Below are 24,109 nucleotides of genomic sequence, written 5' to 3' on the forward strand. Positions count from 1 at the left end.
CTCAAAATTGCATTTCTGTGTAAGTAATAGGTATGTGCAGCTTGCCTAGAAGGCCACTTTTTCATCTGTATCAAATGATTTATTATTATGTGGGATGCTATGAAGAGGAAGAGTGATAGTTATTTTTAAAAAGTTAACTTAATTAGATGATCCACAAATTTCTTACACAAATTAGCGCTAGAGAAAAGCTTTTAATTTCTTGAGTTAATACTAATTATAGATATAGTGTGATATAGACTAGATTACAATAGGGATAGACATCTTTTTAACTTTTAAATTTTTGGTTTTGTATGAAATGGTTAGATTGTATGCAAAACTTTGAAATCATTGAGGAAAATCCTAATATAATCTATTGCAGTTTTAAATTGTGACAAAACAAATGTAAAAATTGCCCTAAATTAAGATAATACATTTAATACATTTTAAATATAACATGCAAAATAAACTGCAATTTGTAAGTTATGTGACATTTCTTAAGTTCTAAAGTAATTAAGAAATGTTGGTAACTGAAGTTGCAAAATTATTTTCTTGCATTCTTTAGAGAAAATATTTTTAGTGAAATGTATGGTGTGGACGCTAGGGGTCACTGTTGCTCCTTAAACCCAACAGACAGACATACAGGACACAAGGTAAAAGCACTGAGAACGTTTTTATTCCTTGTTCTTTCTTACACAGTGCTCCCTTAGCACAACAGACACAGTAAACAGGCAAATAAACAAGCAGAAACCCAAATCTTCTCTCTCTTTTTCTCCGCCGCACCTCCCAGCAAGCTTCATCCATCTCCACCCGACTCTGGCTCGCCTGCTGGGTTCACAGCAGTCCTTTATATAGTGTCTGAACCGGAAGTGCTTCTGCTCTTCCGTGCACGTGACTTGTCAGCACTTCAGGGTCAGATGGAGAATTCAAGTTTCTAGGCAGCCCGAAAGTACTTTGGGGCTTCCATCCTCATGATATACTAGTACTTCCTGGCTAGGTGAGAACCTGTTCTCCCACCATCTTCTCACAGCTTCCCCTGGTAGCACCCAGGGTACCCAGCAGGGCTGTTATGCCGACTCCATATCCTATTGTACCCTGCAGGAATCCGGGGCACCACTACACTTTAGGGAAGCTGCCACCTACAGTCTTGGGGGAGGCAGTGTCCCAAAATAGTGCCCCAAACCCCCCGCCTTTCCAGTTTATGATTGTCCCAGCCGGGTTCAGCTGTCTGACGTCTATCACAATCGTTTTATATTCTGCACAAACCCACAACCTGGTTCCATTATTTTTTGCTGCAAACTAAAGGCCCTGTCAAACAACATGATTTTTCTAATGGTTTTCAGTTACATATTTCTTTTGCATAATCTTACTTAGTTAAGGACAGTCTTGATATGCTCTCAAAGACCACAGGCATTTAGTTTATCATTCCCAGAGATTTAGTCAGACTGTTATACAACTTGTCCTGTCAAAATCAAACAAGTTCTTGTCCTTAAGGCACTCATCTGGAGATATAAAGCATGCAGTGCAGCCACAAGGAAACAGGAAATGTGTGTTTTTATCCATACAATGTCTTCATTTTTACGTTCTTTTGAATAATAAAATTCTGAAATAATAAACTTTGAGAATTTAGATTTGTTCAACTGACTCTAGGTAATAATTGCTGCTGAAATGCACAACCTGCCAGTATTCACTTAAGATTACCTGTGTTTGATCACATGCAAATTATTTGAAATAGATAGTTTGGGCTTTAAACTAATCTAAATTACATTTCAGCGAAACCACTTTCCAGCCATGGTGAACTTAAAATACAGTAAAACACAGCAAACTGGCTATTTTGACTGATAACAATGGCTGAACATTAGTAATCATAGTCTTAGTTTAAAGCAGCATGATCATAAAAAATGACGGGTCAGTAGCAATTCAAAGGGAGTCTATGCAAACAGCAATATTAATATTAAGAGATTTGTGATGGTGCCTATGTTCATAGTAGTTAATAAACCACAGACTTACACATTAAAACATAACAGAAAAAAATAGCAGACAATATTTTATACAATACTGATCAGACATTCCTCTTAAAATTGTGCGAAATTATCATTTAATTTTTCATGAGCCAATCATAGCTCACAGTCTCAATCAGGGGCAGTTATATAATGCTCCAAGATTCACAACAGTGTACCTCTCCATAAGATGATGCTCTAGCACAATATGTGGTATAGACAAGAATACATGACTTTACAAAGCTTCTCCATTTCATACCCTCTTCTATTGATGATTGTGCAACTTTGAAAAGACTGTAGCACTGATGATGTGGAGGGTCGACCAGGTTACTGCACCAGATTTAAGAGGACTTTTACAATTTTTAAATTGCCAAGAATCTCCTCTTTATCTTTAAAATCTAATACTTCAGCTGAATACTCAGAGTGCCTAGCAAAGTAAATCTTGGATCAGACTATCTCTGTTAAGAACAAAATGTCTTTCTCATTTATTTTTAAATCATTGATCATAAAACTTGATGTGACATGTAAATGGTGCTCCTAATCCTATTTTGAAGAATCAGCAGTTTATGTAGTAGTTTTTGTACTGAGCAGTTTTGTGAAAGATTGAAACAGATTCTATGAGTTGTGAATAAAATAATGCAATGATAGTAGTACATTTGTTTTAGCATTAATTATATATTAGGTTCTTGAAGGGTGCAATAAATAAGTTCAGATTTTATATATTTATTTGATTATTCTTTTTATTTATTTTAAACTGGTGTGTATATCTACAGATTAAAACTAATTAATATCAAAAGTCTGTTTTCTTCATTAGTTACAGTTTCTTAGTGAAACTGTCCTAAAATAGAATTTTTGTTTACATTGTGATTTTTTTATATATCTTTTTTAGATATAAGTTGTAAAATATTTATTTGCATTTGTAATCATTTACGTGGTTCTCTTAATTGTAGAGTTATTAGTATTATTTTATATTTTGGTGTGTTTACTTTATGGAAAGTGAAATTTTGTCAATCTACATGAAAGTATTTTGCAGTGCTGTTAGGCAAGAGAAGAACACAAGGTGGCAGCAATAACTCATATTATAGGGGGAAAAGCAGAGCTTAAGTATAAACATACTTGACAAAGTGTGAAAGATTTCTGTTTTTTTTTTTTTTTGTACGCTTTTCAGCTATTGCCTTTAACACTTCCTGTCCCCATATTTTAAATTTTCTAGTCTACAACTTGTACTTTTCTTGTTTAAAAAAATTATATATATATGTATGTATATATATATATATATATATATATATATATATATATATATATATATATATATATATATATATATATATAAATAACTGCATGTAGTATATCAATTAACTTTGGTAAGAATTGATGTTTTATTGTAGATAACATATCTAGGTTATAGAGTTATGTTTTTATTCTAACAAATTTTTTTTGCTTGCATGTTGCATGCTGGTTCGTTACACTACAGAAGCAGATGAAGGTAATTTCTTAGTTTTTTTTTTTTTCATGGTAAACAAACATTTTTCATTTGCATTTTTATTGTTTTCATTTATCTTCTTCAGAAGCATTCTAAAGACTTTCAGAGCAAGAATTACTCCAAATTTTATTCATATCCAAATCTGTCAGCTTGTCTATCTTTTGTCTTCAATGTTTGCCACACTTATGCCTTAAGTAGCATTTGTGCTGACAAACATTTATGTGATGTACACCCCCTACGAGTACCAAGTAACCAACATTTCCTTTGCTTTTGTGCTTTTCTGTACTCCATCATTCTGACATTGAATTTGGCAATTACATCATGATGCAATATTGAGGAAACACACTTTGCATTATTAAATGTGCTAATAGTCAAATGACAGAAATGTCATATGTAGAATTATCTTAAATTCCAAAAATGTGTGAATGTGAATGCCTCATTTTGTTCAAAGCTGTCATTTGGGAAAGCTTTCCCTTTTACTTCCACTTAGCCTGTGTAATATATTTGGTGCTAGTTCCTTTGCTGAAACTGTCCTAAATGACAGCCATCACTGACAGCATTGAAAAATCTTGTTATCTGCATTGTTATACATTTTGCAACCATAGCTCTTGCTTACTCTGTGAAGGTATGACTTTTCAGTCCTTTTGATCCATGTCTCTTATCTGCTAAAGAGAAAGGCTCTCTTTCATCCTTATTTAGCTGAGTTCTTGGTTTAACTAGAATGTTTTTGTAATGCAAATTTTAAGATTTAGTAGTCATTTTTTTAAACTGAAATAAGACATATTACTTTCATTGCAACCAGTGTTATTTTTTTAAATTGCTTTGTTGGTACTGTACATTTTAATTATTTTCTATTGGACTGTTCTTGAATTTCTTTGACCTTGTTTAGACATTTTTTGTTTTGTTTTAATTTAAGCTGGTAGGAGGCAATTTGCACGTCACGAATGGGCTCAAAAGGCTGCATATCTTCTTGGCTGCACTCTTGAGGAACTGTCTTCAGCCATCTTCAAACTCCAGCTTAAAGGAACCATGCAACGGTCCACCTCTTTTCGCCAGGGACCAGATGACATTGGGCAAGGAGATGGCTCAGGTATGAAAGCAGGCTGTGGTGATAAGAAAACTACAGTAGCGTTTAATACTATTTAGCTGGTAAATAATGAAATGTGTAAGAGGACTTCATGTTCTTATGTTATGTGCTCTCCCAAAATCATTTTAATCTTTTCCTCTTCTAGGGTCTTGTGGTGGCTTTAAGCAAGGTCACTTTGGGGCTTTGTGCTCATTTCCAAAGAAATGCAATTGTCCAATTGTAATATATGCTCTTTATGACTATATGTTTTTTGATTGCATTTCAATTTGGTTTGAAACATGTTTAAAAGGCCCAAAAAGTGTTACTCTTGCATCTTAGATAATGTTAGGTAGAAAACAAGAATATGAATCCAGCTTTGGATGCTACATACAAATATATTAAAAAAAAATCTTATGCAGTTTTAAGGCCCAAGAGTGACTGTATAAACTGAGATAGCATTTATTAATGTAAACATTAACTGGACTTCAGCCTTGGACCACCAGTGGAAGTAACAAACTGGATTCTGGATTTGGTAGACCAGTAGCAGTGGTTTTCTCTTCACTTCTTAGCAATGAAGGAAGGCCTACTTGAATTAATGTATTTATATGTTTGTGGAATATTCTGATTTGGTTGTGTACAGCATTGTACTTATTCAATAAACAAGTCACATCTTACAAGTGTCAGACATAAGAAATTGCATTGAGCATATGGTGGAAAGTCAAAAAAATTATATTGATTGTGAAGATTAAGTTGCATTTGCTATAAATTATATGAAATTATTGACTGAAGCTTACTATTAATATAATTTTTGCACAACACCGTAATCAGCTGTGCCCCTCTTGCCCTAAATGCATTAATGCCAGTATGGTTGGAGAGTGTATTTGTCAATCTAATTCTACAATATGGAAAGTAGTTTTATTTTTCAATGTAATTGACTAGTCTTGGCTAACAAATGGGCATTTCCCATCACATCCCATTGCTACTGCTCTCAAGCCATATGAATGGGCCTAGGAGTGTGGCTGACATATATCTGCTTTCATGCCTGACGATAGTATAACAGTACAGGTGGACTGTTAGTGCATTGTGTTAAAACCAGGGTAGCTTTTCTATAGCTTTCGTTACTATTTAGAAAACTTCATCACATGTTTAATAGCGATTTTCAGATTTTACCAAAGCCCCCCTCTGGCTTTCATACCCTCCACCTCCATCATGGGGCACCTCTTCACAAAATTAACCTCTGCTTTTTGCTCCATATGCTCAAAGCACCATAGTCTTTGTCTCCTGAACACAACTCCTATTTCCTCCACTTTTTTATAACTCAGCATTTGTCTTCCTATCACTCAATGAACTCCACACATTTCGTTTCTTTTCAGCTTTGCTTCATTCTTTGCCTTCAATTGGCATATGTCAGTCTCCTCATGCAGCTTTCGTAAATGTTTCCCTTCAATAACAATGAGAAGTTCCTTTGGAAGTCAGAATCGGGGATAGCTTGAGGAATTTCTTCCACACATCTCTCACCCTCACTGTCACTGCTGTGCCCTCACCTCTATTGCTACTTATTGCTTCACCTAAGTATCAGAACTTCCCTGTAAATTCAAAATAACTCCATTGCCTGTATCTAAATTTACACTTGATACGGTATTCTGCACCACCTCAGACGCTTTCTAAAAATAAAAGTCTCACTCTCTCTGCAGGTTACCTTTTACACCACTACATATTTTATACACCCACTGCTGACAATATGTGCATTGAACTAGTACTTCCAACACATTTACCAGACACTTTGCACAGCAATGCAACCACCTGTTTCACACCTCCTTGCTCCTACATCTCCAACCATCAACTTGGTCTTTTCCACATTTATGTCAAGGCCTTTCTATTTTACTATCTTCTCCTTCAATTCTGCTTCACTTTTTGCCATCAATATGAAATCATTGGTATACAAGTGTTCCTGTGGCAATCATTCAGAAACTTCTCTGGTTACTACATCCATCATTATCATGAAAAACAACACACTTTGACCTAGTCTCTGGTGCAGTATCATGTTAACCTCAAAACTCTTAACTACAATGCAGAGTGCAGGTTCTTTTTCTTTGCCTAAAGCTTTCCCTGAATTTGCCTGACAACAAATATTGCATCACTTTTTCCCATCACAGCTTGAAACCAAACTGCATTTTACTACCTTTCTTTTCCCTACCATCCTCTCAACCACCTTTATTTTCTACCCCCAGATCTCCATCCATCCATTTTCTAACCCGCTGAATCCGAATACAGGGTCACGGGGGTCTGCTGGAGCCAATCCCAGCCAACACAGGGCACAAGGCAGGAACCAATCCTGGGCAGGGTGCCAACCCACCGCAGGACACACACAAACACACCAAGCACACACCCGGGCCAATTTAGTAACGGCAATCCACCTAACCTGCATGTCTTTGGATTGCGGGAGGAAACCGGAGTGCCCGGAGGAAACCCACGCAGACACGGGGAGAACATGCAAACTCCACGCAGGGAGGACCCGGGAAGCGAACCCGGGTCTCCTAACTGCGAGGCAGCAGCGCTACCACTGCACCACCGTGCCGCCCACCCCCAGATCTTCATTGCTCAATATGAGTCACACTCCAATTGTTCATCCCTTCTTTTATATTCTGGATCAAGTACCCTTCTTTTAGTCTTCAGGAATAATTTCTTCACACATGATGATGTTACTTACATAGGTTTGTCAACCTTCCACTTCCCTCCGCTTTTGTGTTACTACTTTAGTTGGGCCCACTACTTTACCCGTCTTCACCTTTTTCAGTGTTCTTGTGATCTCTTCTGTTGAAAACGTGCAGCTTCAACCTTATAAATTTTCACACAGAACATCATTATCCCAGTAATTTTCATTCAGCAAATTCTCTGTGTACTTTTCCAGGTATCATTAATCCCATTACTGTCAATTACAATGTTCTTTTCACCATTTTTTAGTAGTACACACATTGTTTCATTACTTTCTTTTGCCATTTACTCGTGATCCTGAGCATATATTTCTTTCCTCCCTTATTCTGCAGCTCCCTTGCAAACTCTGGTTTCTTGTATCTTTGCAACTGCCATTCTGGAATTCTGCTTTGCTTCCTTAATCACCCTATGACCTTCTGCCTTTATTTTGTGGAATTCCTTATAGCATTCTCCTCTTTTTCTCCATTGCCATCTTTATCTCAGCGTTCTGTTTCCGTTAGGAATGCTTGGATATCACAGTTTTTATGGCCAATACAGACCATCGATACCATGTTACTATACCAGCCGATTCCGATACTGACCCAGATATTATACAGTAATCCCTCGCTATATCACGCTTCGACTTTCACGGCTTCACTCTATCGCGGATTTTAAATGTAAGCATATCTAAATCTATACAGTATCACGAATTTTTCGCTGGTTCGTGGATTTCTGCGGACAATGGGTCTTTTAATTTATGGTACATGCTTCCTCAGTTTGTTTGCCCAGTTGATTTCATACAAGGGACGCTATTGGCAGATGGCTTAGAAGCTACCCAATCAGAGCATGTATTACATATTAACTAAAACTCCTCAATGTTATAAGATATGCTTCCCGCGCGGTGCTTGATTGTTTACGTTTCTCTCTCTCTCACCCTCTCTGACATTCTCTGCGCCTGACGGAGGGGGTGTGAGCAGAGGGGCTGTTTGCACAGAAGCTGTTTGCTTAGAAGATACGGACGCTCCTCTAAAAAATGCCGCTTTATCGCAGTGCTTCGGTATACTTAAAAAAGCACGTATTGATTTTTTGATTGTTTGCTTTTCTGTCGTGCGCTCTCTCTCTCTGACATTCTCTGCTCCTGACACGCATTCTTTGAAGAGGAAGATATGTTTGCATTCTTTTAATCGTGAGAAAGAACTGTCATCTCTGTCTTGTCATGGAGCACAGTTTAAACTTTTGACTAAAGGGTGTTATTTCATGTCTAGAGGGCTCTAATAATGTTAACAGTGTGAGAGAGTTTATAAGGGCTTAAAATATATAAAAATAACCATACAAACATATGGTTTCTTCTTCTCGGATTTTCATCTATTGCGGGGGGTTCTGGAACGCAACCCCCGCGATCAAGGAGGGATTACTGTATATCTTTAAAAAAAACTTTTAAACTAAGCTGTCATAACCAAACGCAGAGAATCCTTATATTAAAGTAACTTTGTTTTTTATAAGTAAACTATAGACTACAGGCACTACCTGTTTGTTTTTTATAAACAAAATAATCTGTAGGCTTATTGTTCAGTGACATACTTTAATTAATAAAAGACATAAAATATTCACTACTTCATAAGACATAAAAGAAAAGAAAATACTTCTAATAATTACAAGTTTCATATTATTTAATTTCTTCTGTAATGTACTTGGCTGAAACAAAGCCTAATTTAAAAAAAAAAAGTAGTTTTTGCCATTTGTCTAATAAAACAAAATATACTCTCACACATTGATTCAGTCAATTGATATTGTCAGTTAAACTGCTTAAATGTAAATATACATGTAATTATAGGTTTTAATTATTGTTAATCATTAATTATACTGCAGCTTCTTTGCTGTTAAAATATACATTTACTCTGTTTATACCAGTGTTCTCTTTAGCATTTTTATATTTTTTTCCCCAGTGTTCCAGCTAGACATTCCTAATCCTTGAGGTGTAATTTTAAATCTGGAATCCCATTTTAATTATACAGTATTTGTTTCTTATCAAATCTTATACTGCATGACACACACAAATACGGTAAATAATAAACATAGTACAATCCCTTAAAAATGCAAATTTATTAAATGTTCATAAGATATTTATCAAGAAGACTAGGGGGCTTCTCCACCTGCTCGCTTTGTTCACCCACCCCCGTGTTTGGTTTTCCGGATACACAATTTTTTTTTTCTTTGAATTGTTTGATATTTTATTAGTTTCACTTTTATTTCAGAAGTACTGTAAAACCAATATTTTGAATCTTTTGTGTCCCTATATGCTGAATCTTTTAAATGAAGTCTGTGAGACTTGTGTTTAATGACTTTGTACCATAATTTAGGATAGGTTTCTCTGTTTGGAATTTCAGCACAGACAAAACGATCCACATCATCAGCAGTTAATAATTTTTTTGCAAAGTAACCAATAGATGCATTTGAGTTAAACCCCGTTTTTGAAATTCTCTGACTTAAACTAATTTCCTTTTGTTTTTTGTCATTGCGATCTATGCTATCTTTTTTGATACTGTAGTGACTGACATAATAAAGTGTCACAAAAGTTCTACTTTAACAATCGCCGACTGCACAACCCCAAACACGACTTTCTAGTACCCTCTCCAACCCCTCCTCCCACGGGTGTCGCCTCCCCCTTACCGCATCAATCAGCACCCAGCTATCAGTATGCCGTGCTGTAATCTGACCTCCCTCGAGCGGACCTAACAGTCACTTAAAATAAAAAAGGCTTCATCTTGGCTGTGACGCTACAATACTTTCACCAGTTACTGCTTTCATATTCTGTACCGTTCTCTGTATATGTATTGCGCCTTGGGTGTCTTTTCTCCGCTCTGCTATTTCTTCTTTGCTAAAGGCACATGACTGAATGTTTTGCTGGCTGTCCGTGGTCTTATTTGATAAGAAGGGAGTGTCTTGCAAGAATCTTATGTTCCACGGCCCCGCGAGATGCTCCGTTGTGGGTCTTTAAAATGTCTTTCTTGAACTTCCGAGAAGATCACGTCTCGTCGCCTGGCTTTTACGTTCCAGGATTTTCTTTTATATATAGAGAGCTACAAGGCTAACATGCCTAACATGTTTATAAGTAAAATAGACACATTTTGCTTTTAAGCTAACAAGCCTATTGTTTACTAAGCATCAATTTCAAATTCCTCTTTATCTGTTCTTTTTCTAATTGAAAATTTGAGCTGCTGCACTAAAGACAAGCAATCCAAACTCAGACAAGTGGTGTCCATTTTAATTAACACTAGAATTACCAGAGCCTACGAAAAAACTCGTAATTCCGTCCCACCTTAAATTGCTTCTTAAATCTCTTCACACCTCTCCGCCAGCGTCCTTTGTCCTCCAAATGTGCTGATAAAGAGAAGCTAGGAGCATCCGGCTATTCCATCCCCCCACCAATTTAGAACGTGCACGAACTTCTCCCAGCTCATGCCTTGATTGAGTATTTGGGAGTGAAGTGGAGTTTTAGAGTGGAAATAATAGATCGTTATTTGGAACACACGCATTTCATGTCTGTTCCGTTTCTACAGTAATCTGTGTCAACACATTGTTAAAACAGAAACGTTTTTTATATTCTAGTAGTAGATGACAAAATGTAGGCATAAACTATATAATGTATGAAACCTGAAGTCCAAATATTAAAGAAACATTTTCACAAAAGATACAAATATAACACAATTGCGCTTCTTTTCAAAAATATAACTGCAGAAACAAAAAGCCGCCTTAACATGCGACATTGACAATCGTTTATTGTAACTGCCTCCGTGGTGCAATAGAATCAGTTCTCTCCTTGGAATCAAAAGGTCGCGAGTTCGATCCTGCACCACTCCGTTTTGAGAAGTAAACTGCGCTTAGTCTTACTATTTTAGAATAAAAGCATACATTTGATTTCAGTCTGTAACAGCCGGTGCAATTTATGATCCTTGTAAAGGTTAGCTTTTTTTTTTTATACACTTTTCATTTTCTCAGTTGCGTTCAGAATCAACCCATACAACCCCATCTGACACGGCTGTTTTCACATAAAGACGCGCTATAGCTCTGCAGTGTACCACGATGCATACTAACGCCCTATCAAAATCGGGTTCTGACACACAAACGCTGGCGAAGCTGCCTTCTTCATATCTCACCGTCACTTGATTTTCTTTTTATTCAGTTTTATTGAGTGTTCCTGCCAGTCCCCGCATGTTGCTGTACGTTGTTTCTTTTGTACTCCAGGACATGCAGAGGAGAGAATGGTAAAATGCAGTAACTTTGGCGCTATATGCAATCATCAGACACTCCCCATCTCGCCCGTGTCGTTCAAACACAGGAACATATATTGGTGTAAAAGTATAACAAAAGTGCACTTTTTCCAACGCCTTTTGTTGTAAGAAGCAATGTATACACTTCTGTATATGCTGTGGTTTCTATTACACACCTGAAAGAAAGAGACAATATATGTGAAAATATCATCGCACTAATACAGGTAGTCTTGAATAAAAGTGCACTTGTTTTGTTTGCGAAATGAAGTGTCTGCGTGCACTTTTCGTGGCATTACACGTGTATTTTTTGAGCATGCTCAAACACAGGAACATATGTTGGTGTAAAAGTATAACAAAACAACGGGCAGATGGGGAGTGTCTGATGCTTGCATATAGCGCCGAAGTTACTGCTCTTTACCATTCTCTCCTCTGCATGCCCTGGAATACAAAAGAAACAGCATACAGCAACATGCGGGGGCTGGCAGGAACACTCAATAAAACTGAATAAAAAGAAAATCAAGTGACGGTGAGATACGAAGAAGGCAGCTTCGCCAGCGTTTGTGTGTCAGAACCCTTTGGGGGGGGTTCATTAGTATGCATTGTGGTACAACGCAGAGCTATAGCGCGTCTGTATGCTGTTTCTTTTGTACTCCAGGGCATGCAGAGGAGAGAATGGTAAAGAGCAGTAACTTCGGCGCTATATGCAATCATCAGACACTCCCCATCTGCCCGTTGTTTTGTTATACTTTTACACCAACATATGTTCCTGTGTTTGAGCATGCTCAAAAAATACACGTGTAATGCCATGAAAAGTGCACGCAGACACTTCATTTCGCAAACAAAACAAGTGCACTTTTATTCAAGACTACCTGTATTAGTGCGATGATATTTTCACATATATTGTGTCTTTCTTTCAGGTGTGTAATAGAAACCACAGCATAGAGAGGAGTGTGTACATTGCTTCATACAGGAAAAGGCGATGGAAAAAGTGCACTTTTGTTATACTTTTACACCAATATATGTTCCTGTGTTTGAACGACACGGGCAGATGGGGAGTGTCTGATGATTGTATATAGCGCCAAAGTTACTGCATTTTACCATTCTCTCCTCTGCATGTCCTGGAGTACAAAAGAAACAGCGTACAGCAACATGCGGGGACTGGCAGGAACACTCAATAAAACTGAATAAAAAGAAAATCAAGTGACGGTGAGATATGAAGAAGGCAGCTTCGCCAGCATTTGTGTGTCAGAACCCGATTTTGATAGGGCGTTAGTATGCATCGTGGTACACTGCAGAGCTATAGCACGTCTTTATGTGAAAACAGCCGTGTCAGATGGGGTTGTATGGATTGATTCTGAACGCGACTGAGAAAATGAAAAGTGAATAAAAAAAAAAAAGCTAACCTTTACAAGGGTCATAAATTGCACCGGCTGTTACAGACTGAAATCAAATGTATGCTTTTATTCTAAAATAGTAAGACTAAGAGCAGTTTACTTCTCAAAACGGAGTGGTGCAGGATCGAACTCGTGACCTTTTGATTCCAAAGCGGGAACTGATTCTATTGCACCACGGAGGCAGTTATAATAAACGACTGTCAATGTCGCATGTTACGAGTTTTTTCGTAGGCTCTGGTAATTCTAGTGTTAAAGAAAAAGGTCTGAATTCACACAATTTCACAATTTTATTTCACATAATTCTTCTCTTCCAACGTCCAGACCTTCAGCCTTGGTAAATACTGCATCTTATATTTCTTCATAATGCTTATACATCTCTTGTGATACACAACCTTCTCTGGGTATCACCATAATATTTTTCACAATGCCTTGATCAACTGATTTCACCTACAAATAATTGATTTTACTTCTTACACAATCAGACTTGTATGTCAGTAGCTTATTTTTCTCTCTTTCTTAACCATGGAGTTTCACAATCATTTACATTGCATCATCTACCATCAGAATCAACTCACCTTCAATATTTCTGGCACTGAAATTAAGTATTTCATGAACTCTTTCATAACCATCAGAATTTTCTCTTTAAGTTGCTACCCATTACAATTGTCTCTCCATGAGGCACTTCAGATGTCACCTCCATCAACCTATTCCAAAATCATTTTTTTTTTACCTCTTCTCCTAATCTGTGGGGCATATGCGAAGACTATGTTCATCAGTTGTTTATCAACAATCTTAACAGCTACATCATGCTCACTCAACTACTTCACCTCTACTAGTTTGTCTGCGCATCCTTACCATCAGTTCTCCCTTGCCAGATAAACTTGTACCTACTTTACCACTATTCCCACTAAGATTTCTCATACATTTACCTTTCTGTTGTGTCTCCTGTATGCAGCACAATTGTACTCTTCTCCTGTTTTGTACTTCCAACACTTTGCTTGTTTTTTTCCAGTCATACTCCCAATATTCCAAGTCGCAATCATTAAATACTCTCTCATTCACACATCTTATTCACAGCCTGTCCTCCTTCTCTATTGCCATTAAACTGACCTACCCAGAGTGTATCATAGATTTTTTTTTCCTCCTATGCTTCGGTTGGGTTCCCCAGCATTCTATGTGACTGTGACTTAGGTAGGTAGGGATGGTCTCAGGGCACTGTGCTTTGTAATTCATATCTTGGTCTATAGTTATGGACGTACTGGAGAAAACAATATAAGGCTGTATGTCTTTCCTGATGCCAGCCTCATTTAGTCACTTTCTATGACATACACCATGGACAGTAAACTACTTGTAACCCTGTGTCACAATGTTATAAGAATTCCTGTGTATAAACTACTTTAAGAAATTTAACATAAGAATTAATCCAAAGTTATGCAAAATTTCATATGTTTTAATTTTAAGACTACTTTCTTATTTCTATTAGCCTTCAGTAGCTAAGACTTATGATGACAGTGTTTTGCTTGGACCGTATTTTCCTGGCAACTATGATACTGTACTTGGAAATTGTTGTTAGCATACGTGTGAGGAGAAGGATTTCACTTGCTTTTTAAAATGTTAAATTATCTCAGTATACAAAGATGTATCCTTCAAGTGGGAAATCTAAAATGTGCTTCAACAAGTAAATTAAAATTTTTTTTTAACTGATAAGTAAGAGCATGTAACTTAGCAATGTTGTCTTAATACATTTTTTTTTGAAGTTTTATTAATTTTATTGCACTCATTCCATACAAATCAATCAATCAGTTTTTACAAAAAGTAAAATTGAGTTAAGAACAAGTCGACCCCCACCCCTGAGAGAGAGAGCAAGGCAAACAGCGTAAAATTTATGGCTTGTAAACATACTTAAATTAACAAGTTTGATAAGCCAATAGAGATGAATGCAGAAGACAAAGAAATACAGAAATAATTGCTTCCTCTGTGCTTTAAATTACTGATTAGATCCTGCCATGTTTTGAAAAAAGTCTGTACAGATCCTCTAACCAAGTATTTGATTTTTTCCAATTTCAAATAGTATAAAACATCAGTTTCCCACTGACTTAAAAGAGGAGAGTTTGGGTTCTTCCAGTTTATCAGAATAAGTCTGCGTGCCAAAAGTGTAGTGAATGCAATCACAGTTTGTTTGTCTTTCTCCACTTTAAACCCATCTGGAAGAACCCCAAACACAGCTGTTAATGGGTTAGGAGGGATTGTGAGACCAAGGCTGTCTGAAAGGTAATTAAAATTTTGATCCAGAATGATGTTAATTTGGTGCAGGCCCAGAACATGTGACCCAGTGAGGCTGGGACTTGATTGCAGCGCTCACAGTTTGGATAATGCCCTGGAAACATTTTGGAGAGTTTTAGATGAGACAAATGTGCTTGAACTATAATTTTGAGTTGTATAATTGTATGCTTTGCGCATATGGAGCTCGAGTGAATTCTCTGCATTGCTACTTTCCACTCCTTTTCTGATATATTAATTGAGAGATCTTTTTCCCAGTGTCCTCTTGGATCTTTGAAAGGAGGGACTGTAAAATGATTTTATATATTGCAGAGATGGTGTCTGAGTCCTTGAGATTGAGCAATATTTTTTCCAGCATGGATGAGGGTGCGAGATGAGGAAAATCGGGAAGGTTCTGTTTAACAAAGTTCCTGATTTGAAGATAGTGAAAGAAATGTGTAGCTGGAATGTTAAATTTGGAATGTAATTGTTCATAGGATGCAAAGACGTTGTCTATATAAAGATCTCTAAGCAAGTTAATCCCAAATTTTTCCAGATATTAAAACTGCATATGTTTGTGAAGGTTGAAAGAGGTGGTTCTCTTGCAGAGGTGCCACAGATAAAACTTCTCTTAAAATGCTTTCTACATTGGTTCCATATTCTAAGTGAGTGAAGCACAATTGGGTTATTAGTATATTGCCGATAACTTGTGTTTATTGGGCACAGAGCAGGAATATAAAGAAGTACTGCAGGATTTTACTTCTATTGCGGACCAAGCCTGTGTATGTTCTTCTATTTGTGTCCAGGTTTTATCGCTGTATATTTGCTGCCCAGTAATAAAACTGGAAGTTAGGTAGAGCCATGCCGCCTTCTGCCTTTTGTCTTTGTAGGGTCGCTCTTTAGATGCGTGGATGTTTTGAGTTCCAAATAAATGAGGTTATTGTTGAATCTAATTGCTTAAAAATGATTTATTAATGTATATTGGATGTTTTGAAATAAAAAGGAGCTTAGGAAGAATATTCATCTTAACAGTGTTAATTCTTCCAGCTAGAGTGAGATGAAGGGTTGACCATCTATGCAAGTCTTGCTTAATTTTTTCCATGCAGACGGCGAAATTTTGTTGATAAAGAGCTTTATGTTTACTTGTGATGTTTACCCTAGGTATTTAAACTGTTCTGCAATGATAAAAGGTAGGGTACCTAATCTAATATTATATGCTTGAGAATTTACTGGAAAGAGTACACTTATTCAGATTAATTCTGAGACCAGAGATCTTTTGAAATTCTGTGAGTGCTGTTAGACTGCAGGCAAAGAATTTTCTGGGTCCTGATATATACAGTACCATATCATCTGCATATAATGAAATTTTCTGTTCCAGTCCTTCTCTGATAATCCCCTTTATCTGATCAGTATTTCGACAATGTATTGCCAGTGGTTCAATGGCAATTGCAAACAGTAGCAGTGACAAAGGGCATCCTTGTCTAGTACCATGTTCTAGTTTAAAGTAGTCTGAACAAATGTTGTTGATACAAACTGAAGCTTCTGGATTGGTATACAGTAATTTGATCCATGCACAAATGTTGGGCCAAACCCAAATTTCTCCAATGTAGTAAAAGGTATTTCCATTCAATCATGTCAATGCTTTTCTGCATCCAATGATAATAATATTTCTGGGGTGTTTGATTTAGTTGGTGAGTATATTACATTAAACAGGCGTGAAGATTTGAAGATAAGTGTGGCCCTGATAAATCCAGTTTGATCTTGTGATATTACGAGGGAGCACTTTCTCCATCCTTCTAGCTATGATTTTGAGAGTATTTTAACGTCATTATTCAAAGTGAAATTGGTCTGAATGATGCACATTGTAATAAGTCCTTATTTTGTTTTGGAAAAACAGTGATTATTGCTTGGCGAACAATTTGAGGAAGAGTTTGGTTGTCTCTGGCTTCTGTAAATGTTGCTAATAGGAGGGGAGCTAGCTGAGCAGAGAATTTCTTATAAAATTCTGCAGGGTAGCCATCAGGGCCTGCTGCTTTCCCCTTGAAGTGACTTTATAGCATCTAGTAATTCTGATAACACCAGAGGTTTATCAAGTTCCTCCGCACTAAAAGTGTCTATTTGTGGTATCTGTAATGTGTCCAGAAATGCATTAGATTGTGTATTGTCTTCTTTAAACTCAGTAGTATATAGGGATTTATAGTAGTCTCTGAAAGTGTGCATTATATTGTTGTGGTCGATGATTTTATCTCCGTTCGTGTTGGTGATTACTGAGATTGCATTGCGCACTTCTTGCTTGTGAATTTGTTGAGCTAAAAGCTTATTAGCTTTCTCTCCATGTTCATAGTAATGATGTCTGGATTTATAAATTAGTTGTTCAGTTTCTTTAGTTGTCAAGAGGTTTAGTTCTGAATGCAGAGCCTGCCTTTTCCTATGTAGAGCCTCGCTTGGTAGTCTGGCATGTTCTTCATCTATTCTAGTAATTTCGCTTTTTATCTCTGCTACTTTCTTGGTTTCTAATTTATTTCTGTGGGAAAGATATGAGATAATCTGTCCTCTTAAGAAGGCCTTAAGAGTTTCCCAGAGTATTCCTGCAGAAATCTCTGAGGATGTATTTGTCTCTAGGAAGAAACTGATTTGTTTGGATATAAATTCTGTACAATTTTCGTCTGCTAATAGAAGCGAGTTGAGACGCCATCTGTGAGGTCAGTGTGTGGGGCGTAGTAACATTAGCTCCAAGATCAGAGGAGCAGTGTTGTATTAATAAATTAATGAAAATGTTTTTAAAGTTTGTACCTTCTGTTCTGTGTAGTTACCTTGCTCTAAGAAAAAATCACACTTCACACGGTGAAGTATATATTATTTTCAGTTTTAAATTGTCTTTGTGCTCTGTTTGGTCTGCTTACAATTGGTAACTGTTTTAGAGTATATAACACATTTAAATAAATAAGCAGATTTTAGTAGAGCCTAGAATGATATGTTTTGATGCCACTCTTTTGTGTTTTTTCGTTCAGGACCAAAAATAACAGCTATAGAGTGTCTGGAGGCAATGGCATCAAGCTTATATTCTGAGCTATTCACTATACTTATTGCACTCATTAACAGGTAAGGCTTCCATATGCTTGCTTGCTTTGTATTCGTTGCATTGAATGGCTTGCAGTATTTTTGTTGCCTGGCAACATGATAGGCTGGTTTTTAAACCCTGTGGAGTGTATATTTTTATGGAAACCTTTTGGGGTTTATATAATCTTGGAGTGGTAGAGCAAATTTATACTGCCTTTTTCCGCAGTACTTTTTAACAATTTTTGTGTATTGATTTTTTTTTTGTTTTGTTTTTTAAAATAATAATAATTCTTTCATGTATAGAGCACTTTTCTCACTACACAAATGCCTGTTGTTTTTCCTGTCTTATCTCTTAGGTCTCTTAAGTCCAATCAGCATTCACTGTGCTCCATCATGGTAGTAGATACCCCTGGTTTTCAAAATCCTAGGAATGCAAAAGCAAACCGGGGAGCAACATTTGAAGAGTTGTGCCACAACTATGCACAAGAACGCCTACAGGCTTTATTTCATGATCGTACCTTTGTTCAAGAGCTAGAACGATACAAAGAGGTATCTGCTTTAATCAACTTGGACAGTGTAACACAGAAGAGGGGGCATGTATGCTAAAGTAATATGCTTTGTTTGTTTATGAAAATATTATTTGAACTCCAGTTTTCTTTTTCATTTTCCTTAATTAATATTACAACAATTTCATGAAATATGGATCAAAATAGCACTGAAGGTTCTGGTGATCTTATAAGTATCCCTTGCTCCATATTTCACCCCTGAAACATACAAAATAAACACAACTTCTCTTTTAAGTTTCTTATATATTTCCATTTGTCTCTGTATTTGCTGTGTCTGAAAGCAAATAATAATTTCCATAACATTTCCTCTGCTTGCTGCTAATTATAATTTGTGATACTAATACAAATGTGTATCTCTCATTATTTGATTTTAGCGTTCTTTTTCTTTAGTTAAAAAAATGTGAATTTAGTGACTAAATTTGCAAAACATAGTTTAAGCTATTTTAATTTTGTTTTGCTGTCTCTGTGAGGACACATACACCAAAATATACAATTGATGTACACGTATTGATGTTCTGTCTTAGGAATGTAAATGATTCGTTAATTGTCGCTTTAACTGTAAAATAAGGAAAATCAAATTATTTAAATTTTTCTTAGATTTAAGTAAGATTCAGTAATCTAGCCTTAAATCTTTCGGAGGTTTTGGGCATGTCAGAGCAGGTATGGTTCTTGGCAGTTAAACCTCTGAAAATTATATTCTGAATATACTAAAGAAAATGCATTTTCTTTGCATTAAATTATTTAATTCTGTGCACCTTTCAGGAGTACTTGGTCAAGCTATTCTCTTTTACTTCCGATTTATTTTTATGTTTACATTACAGTAGAATAGCAGGACTTTGGACCAAATAGGCAGCAAGGTAGATCCCCATGTAGTTAAAAATCGGAAATGCCAAGTAGAGGAACAGACTATTTGTGCTTAAGGTCAAAAATGTTTTTTGCTTTATATAGTTTAAACATATTTCCTGATATTGAGGACATACAGTCAAAACCCAAATGATTTTTCTTAGCTATTGTATTATTAATATTGTTGAATAAACTGGCATTGGTTTCATAAATGACTGCTTCTAAATTATAGCAGAGTTCTGGAGACTTAGGGCTCATTTATACTTCACGCTCAGAACGCATACGCGTCCGCATCATGGCTGCCACGCGTTCCCAGCGTTCATTTCACGCGTCCTCTGAGCAGGTCCTCAGAAATTAACGGACCCGTGCGCGAGTTGCAGTACCAGCAAAAAGTCAGGGGGCGCAGTGTGCTAAAAGTCGGAACGTGACGTCAGAGTCTCTGTTTACTATCTACATGTGACAGCAAGCCTCTATGGAGATCCTTCGGGGATCGATGTGCGCGCTTTGCTGTTTGATGAATGGTTCAAAGTGCTGAAGCAAAATGCCGACATACAGATGCATTCGTGGTGCTTTTATATTCAAGCGTCGCATATTCCCGATCGTAATGACACGATACATTTTAAAAGTCTCACATACCATCTTTTGTGCCGTCTATTTTTCATTTTTTTACTTTACCTGCTGTCAGGTCCAAGAAGCTCGTAGCGATTAAAAACTGGGATGACGTTTACGATGGTCTGCTTTAATAATAAAGTAAACTACGAGGTTAAAGTGGACATTTCGAGATTAAAGCCGAAATTTCCACTTTAATCACAAAATACACATAATGTCGGCATTTTGCTTCACCACATCGAAGCATCCATCCCGTAGGATCGGCATAGAGGCTTTCTGTCACATGTAGATAGTTCCCGAATGTAATGACACGATACATTTTAAAAGTCTCACATACCATCTTTTGTGTCGTCTTTTTAATTTTTTTATTTTTGCAACTTAACAACAGCAACATAATGTATAGCGTTATATTTGAACCACTGAGAAAAAAATAAAGGACACGGTGAAAACGTGTATTTTGTGATTAAAGTGGAAATTTCGCTTTAATCTCAATTGTCCACTTTAACCTCGTATTTTACTTTATCATTAAAGCAGACGATCGTAAACGTCATCCCAGTTTTTAATCGCTACGAGCTTCTTGGACCTGACAGCTGCGGCAAGCAGCAAAAGATCACCACACAGAACAAATTAAATGTATGATATTCCAACTCTCTGCACATTTAGAATCTTTAGATTCATACTTGATATCACTTTCATGATGAAATGCATTAAAGTGTGTATGTTACATTTTACATATAATTTCATTTAAATAATGAATACTGTTAATAATTACACACATGGGGGTGACGCGGTGGCGGAGCAATAGCACTGCTTTCTCGCAGGGAGTTGCGTTGCAGGTATTTCCTGCTTGTATTCCACACTTTGCTCCGGTTTCCTTCCAAAGATAAGCAGATTTGGGGATTTGGTGCCGCTAAAATGACGCTAGTGTATGTGTGCTTGTATTCACCTTGCGATGAGCGGAGACCTCGTCCAGGGATTGTTTCTCAGTCGTGCCCAATGCTTGTTGGAATGGACACATCCCTGGATTGATGGATTTAATCAATAAACATCCTTTTCACAGATATTGCGGTAAGGTGTTATCGGAATTTATATAGGTGTTTTAGGCAATTCACAACACCGAGAAGCCAAACATGTTCTCACCGTGATAATATCTCACACTGCCACCTGGTGGACTCCTCCAGATTTACGTAAAGTACGCGCGCAAGTATAAACACTTCAACGCTTGCGTAGCAGGAGCGTCCGCTGCAGCATGCGTCGCGTCGCGTGAAGTATAAATGAGCCCTTAGCTGAACAGGCTGTAAGAACATGAGTGCCGAATGCTGCCAATGCCAAATGCTGCTGGTAAAATTATATAAAGTTCACATTTGGTTTATGCATGTGCTTGTGGATATATAGGGCCATATTCACAATTGTTATAATGGTATAGTGCTGTGTTTCTAAACCACTGGGTCAGTTGCAGGGTGCCACCGGTGGGTCACAAATTGCATTTATTTATAATGGTAATGTTCAATCACACTTGATTTAACAAGGGTGACCCCCTTCACATTGCTCTGATGTTCATGCGCAGTTCACCAAGGGAAACTAAACCTGTTCTGAAGATTGCACTCGATTCAAAAAGGGGAGCCCTCCATCACATACCACAATCCCAATGTACTGGTTCGTGAAACCTGGAAGGTTGAGAAACACAGGTATAGTGTGTTCTCCAGAATTTTAAAGGGATTTTAAATTAAAAAATTCATAGGAAGAGTTCAGCAGTGACGAGAGTAAACTTTATAGTAGCATTTGTCACCAGTTTTAAAAATGACTGACCCAACCCTTGACTGCAGTCACCCATAAGGAAAATTTATTCCCAACCAACCAACCACAGTTACCCTTTTAAAGAGAATATAAAATGTGAGCACCATGATAGAAATTAGCAAGTGAAAGCTAGTGCAATTATGTATTTTAATCTCAAAAAACCTTAACACCCAAAACGAAATGAGAATCATTAACATCCCTAGTGCTGTCAACATCATGGATTAAATGATCCCTTTAGTATGGAATGCTGATTAAAATAAATCTGTATTCCTTTACTTTATATATCTTTATATTCTTATTACTGCAATTTCTTTATATTCTTATTATTAAAATGTCTGCACAATGATAGCAACAACTAGGAACCATCTGTATGTCTGTCTTTTAAAAACACTGATCATTTATTGTTGTCTCTTCAGAATAATTTAATCAATTATATTACTGTTTGTGATTTAGCATCAGTTAAGTAACTAATCAATTTCAATGGATACCATAACTTCAAATCATTATGTGAACTGTAGACACTAATCAAGCCTCTGTCCCCATCTAGGAAAATATAGAGCTTTCATTAGATGACATAGAATCCACTGCATCTGTATCTGTAGCAGCTGTAGACAAGGCCTCGCATCAGGCTCTGGTAAGAAGCCAGTGTATGTCTGTCAGTGTGTCTTATAAGCTTCTTTACATGGACAGTTGATATGTGGATAAAAATGAATCTGTATATGCAGCTTTTATTCACTGTGTGTAAAGAGTTACCATTTCACATTGAAATGTTACCATACTTTAGATTCAATGTTTTTTTTTATTTACTTTTCTCTACAGTATATACTGTATGTTTATGCACTCTTGGAAGTTGACTCATAAAGTGAGCAGTCTATAGACCTAGCCCTGGAATTTTGTTTTTGTTAAAACTGTTTAAGATCACAAATTTAATAGTCTGGATGTCCACTTCTTTTGTGTTGGTTTTTGCTACATAGCACAAAATGGGAGGTATTCTTCTAGTTCAGGGTAGTCAGTTGACATACATTAAAAGTTAGGTAATGTTAGACAATCTTATGTTGAAGTGTATTAGTCATGGCCAAGTGGCAGGATGCTTTGTATTAGACCCAAGACTTTCTGAAGATATGCATCAGCTTGTTTTGGAATTTCTGAGAATACACCAGATAAATTTGCGAAAAGCAAAGTATAAGCCATGGATTCTGTTTATTGGCAACATGTCCATTACCAAGATAATCAGTATTAGGAGATGGTAAACAATGGCTGTGCAAACCAAAACAAAAATATGAATCTTCCTTTTTAGGATTTTTGAAGCTTGTTTCAATGTTAATATAACATTAATTCTTAATAAATTAATCTGAATTATATCATAGTCTGAAATTATAATCTACATAAGAAAGTGCTATTGAGTGCTGTCTTTCCTGAACCTAAAGGTGTTCTTTGTATAACAGGTAAGGACTCTTTCAAGAACTGATGAAGCCCGTGGACTCCTTTGGCTTATGGAAGAAGAAGTCTTACAGCCTGGAGGAAATGAGGAAACACTGCTAGAGAAGCTGTTTACCTACTATGCACCACAAGGGGGCGATAATAAAGGTTGGGAATGTAAATCTAACAAGTCAACTGGATCCTAAATACAAAGCACTTAAGATTAATTTGCCTGGCTGCAGTTTTCATGGAAAGATAACTTATTTATTAATTAAAAATTATTAAAATACTAGTTACAATATACTGTAGATCATTTCTTAGTATTTTTTCTACTTCTCCAATACAATAGCAATAATGGTGACATTACTTTTGAAAAATTGAATCCTATTCTCTGTATCAAAGTTTGTAGTGCTCTAATGACCTCTGCCAGGGGTGAAAAAATAGTAATTATTTTTTACCATTGCCAAATGCCAAGCTGATTGCATGCCCAAAGTTTAGAAAATATATGTGTGAAAGCATGCTCTTTTAACATTTTTAACGATTTTCTTTGATTCATAAATGTCTCTGTGAACAGTATTTTCTGCTTACTGAGATTCAATGTGAAATCAGGCTTTCACATTTTTTCTGTCAGTGCAGCATCTTGTTGGAATAAATACTGTGGTGACAGTAAAA

General features: G+C 36.6%; 1 protein-coding gene across 12 annotated transcripts in view; it reads left to right on the forward strand.

Moving 5' to 3' along the window:
* LOC120531362 (unconventional myosin-XVIIIa-like) overlaps positions 1-24,109 on the forward strand; it is a 295,511-nt gene that overhangs the window by 160,413 nt on the left and 110,989 nt on the right. For 11 of the 12 annotated variants that reach the window (XM_039756696.1, XM_039756697.1, XM_039756698.1 and 8 more), the window contains 6 exons: positions 3,451-3,462; positions 4,376-4,549; positions 18,155-18,245; positions 18,560-18,752; positions 22,566-22,652; positions 23,464-23,605. In XM_039756696.1, the coding sequence (XP_039612630.1) occupies positions 3,451-3,462; positions 4,376-4,549; positions 18,155-18,245; positions 18,560-18,752; positions 22,566-22,652; positions 23,464-23,605 (699 nt within the window). The remainder of the gene's footprint in view (positions 1-3,450; positions 3,463-4,375; positions 4,550-18,154; positions 18,246-18,559; positions 18,753-22,565; positions 22,653-23,463; positions 23,606-24,109) is intronic. The other variant, XM_039756692.1, reaches the window with a different exon arrangement.

This window comes from Polypterus senegalus, chromosome 6, assembly GCF_016835505.1.
Source record: "Polypterus senegalus isolate Bchr_013 chromosome 6, ASM1683550v1, whole genome shotgun sequence".
NCBI classification, from domain to species: Eukaryota; Metazoa; Chordata; class Cladistia; order Polypteriformes; family Polypteridae; genus Polypterus; species Polypterus senegalus.